Raw genomic sequence first — 11,567 nt, 5'->3', positions numbered from 1 at the left:
GAGATGAAGCAGGGCTCCAGGGAAAAGAGCTTAATGAAATTTTATTTTGAAAATATGGCAAGAGTCTAAGGCACTTCAAACGTTTAAATACATATAGGATCAAGGTACCTGTGACCAGGTAGTAAGGCATCCATAAATACAAAGAGCTCTGCTAAGTGTCCCCAGAGGCAGATATGAGCCAGTTCCTCCAACACAACTCAGCCTGGATCCCTGAAACAGGTGGGGTTGTGCACTTATTCATAAAAATATGCTCGTGTTACATGTAGATTTTCGTGTCTTTAGTTACTATGGAAAATAAAGTGAAAATCTTGTGTCACCTTTCTGTAGATGCCTTTCAGATAAAATGTCCTATTATATACATCCACCCAGAGCAAACCAACTGCCCAGAGCTCCTTTCGAGAGTTTTATACTTTTTGAGGGTTCCGGCTTCTCTTTTAAACCAGACACCCACCAGCCGGGGCCAAAGTTGCCAATGATCAAAGTCATCTCAACTTTCTTTCTTTCAAATGTAAAGATAAAAGAAGAATCCTTCTAGTATGGAGTTTTGGAAGAGATTTCCAATGGCTCCTCATTTAGTAAATATAAATATTGGTGGAAGAGGCCAAGATCCCAATGGCAAAGCAAACCCAGCACTTGTCAGGGTGCTTAGGGGTGGGGAGGGTAAACCAGTTGCCCAGTCAGGTCAGGTTAGGATTCCCTACACCAGTACATAACGGAGCAGGGACTCAACCGCAATAGAGACTTGAGTTAAAGTGTATCCCGCACAGATGGGAGTGGGCCTGACGGGGGTGGTGGGTGCCCCATTTGGCCAGCTCCTGTGGCCCGTGGCTTTCTGTGTTCTGTTTGCTGTTGAGCACTGGTCCAAGACATATATGTTCAGAATGTGTCACTGCAAACAGGAACACTGAGTGGCTTGATGGTGGCACGTCCATGGAGGGCAATGTGCATGCAATCAGTCAAAGGAGCCTCGGTGGGTGGGGCCAGGAGACGTCTTCCTTCCAAGCCGAGGGGTGCCCTAGAGTCCAAGGAAAGAGAAAAATGAGTCTGGGGTGCCCTAGAGTCCAAGGAAGGAGAAAAATGAGTGGTTAATAAGTGACCTCAGAGGCCCTGGATGGTCCAAGTGGTTAACGTGTTCAGCTGCTAATCAAAAGGTTGAAGGTTCAAGGTCATCCAGAGATGCCTCAGAAGAAAAGTCTGGCAATTTATCAATAAACCATCCACTGAAAACACTATGAGCCAGTGATAAATCCCCAAACCACTGCCCTGATCTAATCTTTAAACCTTAAATCAAAGATGTCCCCTGAAGTCCTCTCAAAACCAAACAGCAGTTGAGCTTAACTAGTAAAGAATGTCTGCCTTGAGCAGACTGGGACAGTTTAGCAGGGAATAAAAATCTCCATGCTAAGGATAAGCTCTTTTAAGGTCTATCCATATGGAACCAAACTGACAAAAGCAACTCATAAGATAGAAAGGAAACTTAGAGGGCAGTAAGTTTATGTTCATGGAAGAGAAACAACTCAGAAAAGAAGGGTGAGAATGGTTGCACAACTTGAAGAATGAATGTCATCAATGGCACTGAACTGTACATGGAGAAACTGCTAGGTTGGTGTATGTTCTGCTGTGAATATTCTCAATGACAGCAGAAGGCAAAATTAATTAAAACAATAAAATGTGCAGGAAAAAACCCAAAGAAACCCCAAAACACATTTTATATCACTGTCAGTACTCTACCACCCTCCATCTGAAACAAGTTTCACTGAAAAATGCTTTGTGTTAAGTGCGGTGCTATCTGATCATTTATATCGTTTGTTTTTTGAAAGTGCTAGTAACTAACCATTAAACTGATTTTGATTAAGAGAGAAAGAAAGAAAACCCTATGGAGCAGTTCTACACATATGGGATTACCATGAGTCGGAATCAACTTCCACAGCTGCTCTGGCCATGCAGTCTTGGGGAGGTGTGTCCTGTGTGACATAGGAGAGCTCTGGGAGTATGGGCCAGCAGCAGTAGACTGGCAGTGCCCACCCCATGGTTCTGGGGAGTCACGTTCCCGGTAAGAGCGAGTATTCAGATGTGAGCCTGTGATGACACATTCTTAGGAAAAACTGCCAGGGACTTGGTGATACATATTCCCTGCCCTCTTTCCTCACTCAATAATGGTCAAACCACAACAATGATGAAGAGGTGTTTCAAGAAGGGCCTCAGTGATCGTCCTCTACTGCACCTGGCTCTCCCCACACAGGCTGGCCCCCAGCAACGGTGCCAAATCACCTAGCTTACATTTTGCCTGCCATGCTGCTTCATTTAAAGATATGCTTCCACCCTTTTCTTTTTTCAAATTGTGGTAAAAATATATGTCACAAAACACAGAGCCAGAGCCAGCTAAACAGTCATCTGTTAACTGGAAGGTTGAAGGTTTATGTCCACACAGAGGCTACCCACTCTATGCTTTGGTGGAAATGCAAGGAACATGGCAAGATGGAATCACATACTCAGGGTGCCCACTGGGACAGTTTAGCAGGGAATAAAAATCTCCATGCTAAGGACAAGCAGGGCTGACCCTTAACACCCTGGCCTTTGGGTAGGCAAGCAGCCAGACTAAAAATTCCATTTTCAATACCCTCATAAAGCCCATGCCTCCTGTCAGTTCTCTATGGAAGGGGGCCCGCCTGTCTGGTGGACTTTAACCTATTTACAGGCCAAACACATGACACTGACCGGAGACTGGGCTTTTGCGAAGTTCACGTGGGCATAGAGGAGAACTGCGATGTCCTTGTGTCCAGCTTCCAGGGCTATGGAAAGTGCTGTGCTGCCATCCTGAAGGTGGAAAGAAAAAGCCAAGGTAGGTTTCTGAGACTTCCAGACAGCCCAAGGGTAAACAAAACCAATCCTCTCCAGCAGCAGATCAGGTTTCACATGTCCATCTAACCAGCTGTTCAGTTCTTAGGGAACTCTGTGGATCTCTAAGTGCTAGGTGGAGTCCCTGGGTGGTGACAGTGGTTAAAGTGCTCAGCTGCCAACTTGAAGACTGGAGGTCTGAGTTCACTTAGAGTTGCATCAAAAGAAGGACCTGGTGATCTACTTTCAAAAAGTCCTCCACTGAAAGCCTTGTGGAGCACTGTTCTACTCTGACACATGTGAGGTCACTGTGAGTTAGAAATGACTCCATGGCAGCTGTCTTGGTTTTTCCCCTTTGGTCATTAGCAGCAGGAAACAGTCTGTGTAGTTTGAATCTTGGGGTTCTTCCCTCCCACACTGAATTCTGGGAGCTGCTTTTCTTTGGAAATAAGCAGGGTGTACCCCTATTCTTTTAAGGATAAAGAAGACAATTAGCTAAGGTTGCCTGGAGTTCTGGAAGTTACTGTGGCTCCTTATGACTATACCTAGGAGCCCTGGTGGCACAGTAAGTGTTGGCTGTTAACTGAACAGTCAGCGGTTTGAATTCACTAGCCACTCCGTAGGAGAAAGATGAGGTAGTCTGCTTCCATAAAGATTGCAGCCTGGAAAACCCCAGGTGGCAGTTCTACTCTGTCCTAAAAGTTCAGGATGTGTCGGAATTGACTCGATGGCAATGTGTATGACTTTATCTATGAGTTGTTCTTTGATGAGGGAGAGTAGAAATAAAAAGCAGCAAACTACAAACAAACCACACCTCTCACACACACTGTCCTTGGAGAAAGGTGAAGCTGGAGTTCTACCTCCCCTCAGGGGGCAGTGAAGGGAATGGGTACAGACAAACCTGTGTTGCCTGCATGGGGGAGCAGAAACTGTGGAAGCTGCTGAGCCCTCTAAGCCAGCAGGAGCTGCCACTGGGCTGCTCTTCCTGTTGGTCTGGGCTCCCTGGGATATGAAGTTTAGTGCACAGGAGCATGCCTTCTAACTTTGTGGTGTTATGAGCTAAAGGAAGCCTTGGTTCAAGCCTGTGCTCTACAGACACAAGCTTGGAGAAACACACCAACTCAGCCCAGCCCCATGGCCTCTGAACACTTCATTTACTGCCCGAATGCTAGTTCCTGAGCCTTCCTGCCATCACCCTGGGCCGGGAACCACCCAGAAGTATCCCCTTTCCTTGGAATGTTTCCCAGTCAAAGGGGCTATCTAGGAAAGGTATGTGTGTGGCCTGGGAACTGGGAGGAGGCATAAGTGATGACAATGTGATGTGTGTGTCAGAACAGACTGAGTGGGGAAACATGCTTAAAGGAAGCCAGGCTGACTGGATTCCCTAGCTTATGAGACATCCCAAGTTATTCTCTTGAATGGGCCACCATGGGGCACCTCCTTTCATTTAATTGGGTGGGAAAGTGCTTAGCTGTAATACTAACGGGCTCCAGTCACATATGGGCCCCACTTCTAGGGAAGAATAATGTAGATACCTCAAGAGACGGAGACCTGGGCCTCACTTCTTAGTGCACTACTCAGAGGTTGCCTGCTGGAAACTGGATTCTGCATGGTAAATCTGTTTACCTCCTTTTAGTCTGTTGGTTCCTGTTTATGGCCATCAAATGTCCTTCTTCATTTTATGGATTTTTTGGGGAGACTTATTTATGTTTCTGCCATTGGCTTAGCTAATGTGCACATGACAACCCTGGGTGTCACTCATTATACTCATTACAGCTGTTTGTTGAAAGGTTGGGGGTTTGAGTCCACCCAGAGTGCTTCAGAAGAAAGGCCTGGTGATCTCCTTCTGAAAAATCAGCCACAGAAAACCTTACAGAGAACAGTCCTACCTGGAAAGTATTCGTTTGCACACAGCAGGTACAATGCACATTTTACTTTATAGGCACATAAAGCTTTCAACATTATTAGTGTGCACACAATAGGCACTGTGCCAAGCTGGACAGTGAATGGGGGTGGCCTAGATGACACCACAAATGCACGAGGAGAACAGGTGACAGAAGTCATAGGGCTCCCCTTCCTGTGCTCCTCCCATGGAGGCCCCCCTGGTGATGGCTTACATTGTCCTCCAGGTGGCCATTGCAGCCAGGCTGGGCCAACAGCAGCTTCACGATCTCCACGTGCCCGTGCTCGCTGGCGCACATCAGGGCGGTGGAGCCCTCGTCATCCTGGATGTTGACATCGGCTCCGCAGGCCAGCAGGCCCTTCACCATGTCTATGCGCCCATGACTGACCGCCAGCATGAGAGCAGTCTGTCCTGCCTATGCAGAGAAATGACAGTGACATCAAAGAACACAGAGAGGCCTGGCAGGGCTGGGTGTGTGCTGGGGGAGGGGAGGAGAGGAGGGGACATGGAATTACGTGTAAAGGCAGTGGAGCAATTTGCAAAAGAACAGTGGTGGTGGCCACACAGCATGATGGATATAATCAATGTCATTGAGCTGTGTGTGTAAAAATTACCAAGTTGGGAACGTTTTGTTACATATATTTTTACCACAATAAGAAAACAAACAAAAATCAAGTCTGTTTGCTGCCCACTGCTCAGACACACGCCGGCTGACCTGGCTGGCTTTGGCGTTCACGTCCCCACAGGCGAAGAGTTCTTCCACGACTCTCATGTCCTTCTCAGCCTCCACGGCAGCCAGTGCTGCAAGCATGATGGGGGTGTACCCCGCCTTGTTCTGGTGGTCCACGTTACACACATCTGCAAAGAAACACGGCGAGACTTTGACTCTCGTATTTTAGTCATAGTATCAGGAGGGCTCAGTCCCTGGGGAGGGATTTCATGGTTGGTAGAGGGTCGGTGACAAAAGGGAAGACCCTCAATGAGATGCACTGGCACAGCAGCTGCAACAATGGGCTCAAACATGGCAACAGTTGTGAAGGTGGCACAGGGACTGGGCAGTGTTTTCTGGTGTTGTCCACAAGGTTGCTGTGAATCACAGCTGACCCAACGGCACCTGCCAATAGAAGAAGCCCCCTACTAGTGGCAGCAGTTGTGGGTGTGAACATGAGGTACGGCGTCTAGAAGAGCCCAGTGACGTGTAAAAATCAGAGAGATTCGGATGGAAATGGGAGAGGTGGGAATTTTTTTTCTTTTTTCCCTATTTCTTCAAACCTGAAGCAACAGAAGCCTGTTTGGGGTGAGGAGGAAATTTTGGAAGTAAATAGTAGTGATAAGTGCACAATGCTATTGAATGTAATCAAAGCCACTGATCAGTACACTTAAAAAAGGCTGACACAGCAGATTTTAAGTTCAAGGAGCCCTGATGGCACGGCAGTTCACTCATCTGCTAACCGAAAATGGTGGTTTGAAGCCCCCAGCTGCCCTATGGAAGAAAGATGTGGCAGTGTGCTTCTGTAAAAAGGACAGCCTTGGAAATTCCATGGGGCAGTTCCCTATCCTACAGGGTCACAATGAGTCAGAATCAACTCAATGACAATGGGTATGAGTATATTTTACTGCACATGATAAAACAAAACAAAACAAGTGTGATTTGGAGAGTTTATCCCAACTTTCCCATTGGGCAGTTCCATTTAAACAGAACGCCTCCAGGTACCCTTCCATGGACCACTCCCTCACTGCACATTTAATACATCCATTGGCTATATTCTGGGATGGCAAGTCCCGTTTTGAGACAAAAGTTTCCACTCTTCTTGTTACATAGCTCGACAGAGGTGAGTTCTATGCTAAGTTCCTAGTAACATAGCATATTGTGGAGGGAATGGTGGTAATTCTACCAAAACCTGTTATGGTGGCTTTGCTCTACCCCCACCTTGACTAACCTCGCAACTATGCAAAGCAATCACAGAGCAAGGACGACATGAGTGGCCCAAACACCTGAGACCTGTGTCTCTGCCCCTGTGAGCTGTCAGCCCCTCCTGTGTGATTCCACTCAGGAGGGTACATGAGTCAAGTTCACCAACAGGGATACCTTGCCCCAAAGCAGCTGAACTGCAGTGTGAAGATCCCCAAACCCTGATCTCCACGCCAACCCAGTTCTGTTGAAGTGTCAGCCTCCCACCATGACTGAGAACCCACTTTGCAATGCAGCTGTACAATGGCCACGAAAAGACTTTGATGTGGTCTGCTCCCTGCAGAGATTGACTGAGGCCAGGCCCCGCCTCAAACAGAGGACAGCTGGTAACACAGGACCCAGGCTAGCAACCCAAAAGAGGACACGTGGGGCAGATTCAGGGAAAAGCCACACCGCTCTCAGTGCACAAGCTGGCAACCCATTTGGCTTCAGTCAACTACGTTAGAGAAGCCAGTCCTAGTTTTACCAGATACCCTGATTTTATAACAGTAGCCAGAAATCTGGATTCTTGTAAGACTGTTTCAATTCTCAATATTGGCAATTTATTTTATTTTATTTTTAACACACACACACACACACACACACACACAGACTTCAAGATGGATCAACTGGCTTCTTTGGGTGAATCCCAACCCAAGGGCAGCTGAGCAGGAACTTGGTGGCCACGTACCTGCGTCCAAGAGCAGCTTCACTATCTCGAAGTTGGAGTGTGACACGCTGTAGTGCAGGGCTGTGTTGCCGTTGCCATCGGCCATGTTGATGATGTGACGGAGGACGTCAGGGGAGATGGCCTCGAAGGCGGCGATGTAGTCCCCCACCATGGCTGGCACAGCTGACTTCTGACTGGATATGCGGAACCACTCATGCTGGAGGGTGTTCAGACAGAAGCGCTGCCAAAAACAACACCGCACCATCAGCCATCTATATATAGACTCCTTACAGCTCAAGGAGCCAGGCCTTGTATAGTCAAAATATCTGCAGTTAGAATTTGCTTTCAGAACAATGAATGAAACCCAGGACCCTCAGAGAAGCTGAGACAGCCCATCTGTCTTAAACTACATGTACTTTGTGTTGCTGGGGCCCACTGAGTCAGTTCTGACTGACAGTGACACAGAACTGCCCCATAGGTTTCCTAGGCTATAATCTCTATGGGAGCAGACTGCCACATCTTTCTCTCACAGAGCTGCCAGATGAGTTTGAACTGCCGACCTTTCAGTTTGAGTGATTAACTACTGTGCCACCAGGACTCCTTTCGTTCTGTTAACATGAGAATAAAATCAGCAATTCTGACTCAGAGAGACCCTATAGGACAGAGAAGAACTGCCCCATAGGGTTTCCTAGGCTGTAATGTTTACAGGTGCCACTGACAGGTTTTTCTTTTGTGGAGCTGTTGGTGGATTTGCAGTGCTGACCCTTTGGTTAGCAGCTGAGTGCTTACCGAATGCACCATCAAGGCTCCTTTCTCTTAACATGAAAATAAAACCAAACCTGTTGCTGTCAAGTCAATTCTGACTCATAGCAAGCCCACATGCCAGAGCAGAACTGCTCCACAGACTGTAATCTTTACTGGAGCAGATTACCAGGTCTTTCTTCCACTGAACTGCTGATGGTTTTGAAGTGTCAACCTTTCGGTTAGTACCTGAGCATTTAACCACTGCGCCAGCAGGGCTCCTAACTGAACTTGAGCAGCAGCAACTCCAGGTCAGCAAGGATGGAGTAACAGTAACCATGTACCGTGGAGCCGACTGACTCATGGTGACTCCAGGCAGGTCAGAGTAGAACTGTCCTCTGTAGGACTATCCACGGCTGATTTTTCAGAACCCAGTTGCCAGGAATTTCTTCTGAGGCACCTCTGGATGGACTCGAACTGCCAACCTTTTGGTTAGCAGCCAAGCATGTTAACCCTTTGCATCACCCAGGGACTACACACGTATATTCTAACTTCTTCAAAAGAGACATGAAGTAAAAGTTAAGGAAATGTTTATATATTGGAGGACATTTTCTTTGTTGGTTACCAGGGGTGGGAGGGAAGGGGAGGGAATGCTGTTAGATAGATAGAGATAAATATTGATTTGGGTGAAGAGAAGGGCAATGTACCAAATGTGAGTGACCAATATGGCAGCATTGAGGATGAGAAAGACAGAGAGAGTTACATGGGCAGTACAAACAACAAATATGAACCCCTTTGTAAATACAATACTGAGTTGTTAATGAAAGCAAACATGGGTATAGGGACGGATAGATGGGTGAACAAGCTAAACAATTATGTATGTCTAAATGGAGAGTGTATCCAAGATCATATACAGGGTTGGCAGACAATGGGCCTCTCGAAGAGTATGAAGGGATGGACACTGGGAGGAGGTAACTATGGGGAGGAAGTGGGAGGAGAGCTGCTGCATTGTAAATTTTGGTCAATGACATGAGACAAAGTATATGTGAACTGCTGTATGAAAAGTGCATTTACTCTGTAAATCTTCACCCAAATCCTAATAAAAAAAAAATAAAAAAAAAGAGTTGAAAAGCCAAAAAAAAAAGAGACATGAAGTGCTGTGTAAGGGTGACAGGGCTGGAGTCAAGACCACCTAGGTTCAAATTCTGGCTCTGCTACTTAGGAGCTGTATGACTCCAGGGAAATTGCTTATTCTGTGTCTCAGTTTCCTCATCTATATAATCAAAGCAAACCAAAACCACTACCATCGAGTGGATTCTGACTCATAGCTAGCCTTTAAGAGAGGGTCTTATTGTTAACCAAAAGGTCAGCAGTTTGAACCCACCAGCCAGCCACTTGATGTAAGAAAGATGTGTCAGTGTGCTTCTGTAAAGATTACAGCTTTGGAAACCCTATGGGGCAGTTCTACTCTGTCCCATAGGGTCTCCAGGAGTCAGAACTGACCTGATAGCAATAGATGTGGGTTTACATTGTTGCGTGTCCATCTCCTTACCTTCCTGTTAGTACTCAATGGGAAAGGTCTTGGACAGGAAAGAACTTATCTCCTTTTTTCTCTGGCTCACTCTTACAAAGGTTTCTCTGGCTATGGAGCCATCACACGGAGGGAAGGGAAATGACATCCTCGGGTCTCCTAACTCTGCTGGTTTTGCTGTTGCTGTCGAGTTGACTCCGACGACCCCACGTGTGCAGAAAAGAACTGCTCCAAAGGGTTTTCAAGACCATGACCGTTTAAGAGCAGACTGTCAAGCCTTTCTTCCAAGGCACTTTGGAGTGGTCCGAAATGCCCTTGGGTTAGCAGTTGAGTGAACCACCCAGGGACTCTCTGTAACTACTAAATAATTGGTATCTGATATGGTTACATGGCTGTGGCACTGTGCTCACTCATGTCTATAATCTTTTTTATATAAGCCAATCTATTACTTGACTGAAAGGTTACCTTCAGAAACAGCTTCAATTCTCAAGTTCAGAGAGTATCTTAGGGTGACAGTTTCAGGGGTTCCTCTAGTCTCTCTTAGTACAGTAGGTCTTGGCTCTTCTAGGAATTTGAGTTTTACATTTTTTTCCCGTTTTATCTGGGACTTTCTGCTGTGTACCTTGTCAGAACAGATGATAGTGGTAGCTGGGCACCATTTATTTCTTCTGGTCTCAGGTTAGAAAAGGCTCTGGTTTGTGTGGGCTACCAGTCAAGTGGACTAGTTTTTTCTATGAGCCCTTGATTTCATTTTCTTTTGCTCCATACAAGTAGAAACCAATAGTTGTATCTTACTAGATAGCTACTTGCAAGCTTTTAAGGCCCCACATGTTTCTGACCAAACTAGGATGTAGAATTATTACCTAGGTCAACTATGTTATTTTGCCAATTGACTAAGCTGTCCTCTAAGACTAGGGTCCCAAGCCTTCTAACCAAGTAAACTAATCCCATGAGTTGTCTGGACATGTCTAGGAAGCCTCCATAACTATGCCTCTGTGAGGTTTGTTATGTATGTGGATATACATGCAGTATACACAAAGCTGTATATACACATGCCTACAGATACTCCCATATATGCATGTGCATTTACTCATATATGCCTTTCTGTAGTTATACACATCCCTATCTACCTATGTAACCATACACATATTTCTTGGTTTTTACTGTTGTTGCAAATTGTATATGTTATAGCATTTACCAAAATTGTCCCTTTGCCCCACATACTTCTTAGTGTCTTTATTTACTATGGGTAAATCATACTGACTCCAACCCAATTGGGGACTGCCTTTCCCATCACCAAAATTACTAAGTAGCTATTATCTAGAAAGTTGACTCCTCTTCCATCTCTATCTCATCCCTGGTAATCATCAACAAAGTTTGCTTTCTGTGTGTCTATTCTTGACTTTTTATAACAGTGGGACCACACAGTATTTGTCTTTTTGCAGCTGGCTTTTTCACTCAGCATAATCTCCTCCAGATTCATCCATGTTATGTTTCACAGACTTCTGTATTTTTCATGGTTGTGTAGTATCCTGTTGTACATGGGTACCACAGTTTGTTTCTCCATTCATCCGCTGATGGGCACTGAGGCTGTTTCCGTCTTTTTGCTATCGTGAATAATGTTGCAGTGAACATAGGTACACAGATGTTCATTTGCATTCATGTCATTGCTGTTATATCCTAGGATATATACCTAGGAATGGGATTGCTGGATTATAAGGTACTTCTGTTTCTAGCTTTTGAGGAAGCACCATACTACTTTCCATAGTGGTTGTACCATTTTACCATCCCACCATATAGAAGATCAATCTATATGCTGAGCAAATAATCCGAGAAGCCGGACTATATGAAGAAAAACGTGGTATCAGGATTGGAGGAAGAATCATTAACAACCTGAGATATGCAGACGATACAACTTTGCTTGCTGAAAGTG

The 11,567-nt window shown here is 45.8% G+C and overlaps 1 protein-coding gene across 1 annotated transcript in view; it reads right to left on the bottom strand.

Annotated features, from left to right (window-relative positions):
- Positions 1–952: 952 nt before the first annotated feature.
- The window catches only part of KANK1 (KN motif and ankyrin repeat domains 1), a 42,457-nt gene continuing 31,842 nt past the window's right edge, over positions 953–11,567 (bottom strand). The window contains exons 7-11 of the mRNA XM_007955982.2: positions 7,384–7,603; positions 5,457–5,599; positions 4,956–5,156; positions 2,719–2,817; positions 953–1,015 (exon numbers count right to left, since the gene is read on the bottom strand). Coding sequence (XP_007954173.1) covers positions 953–1,015; positions 2,719–2,817; positions 4,956–5,156; positions 5,457–5,599; positions 7,384–7,603 — 726 coding nt within the window. The remainder of the gene's footprint in view (positions 1,016–2,718; positions 2,818–4,955; positions 5,157–5,456; positions 5,600–7,383; positions 7,604–11,567) is intronic.

The sequence above is a fragment of the Orycteropus afer genome, unplaced genomic scaffold (genome assembly GCF_000298275.1).
Source record: "Orycteropus afer afer isolate SDZICR_OR568_19922 unplaced genomic scaffold, OryAfe1.0 scaffold00569, whole genome shotgun sequence".
Lineage (NCBI taxonomy): Eukaryota > Metazoa > Chordata > Mammalia > Tubulidentata > Orycteropodidae > Orycteropus > Orycteropus afer.
Note: the sequence above shows the minus strand (reverse complement) of the source record. Positions and strands in the feature narration are given on the sequence as shown.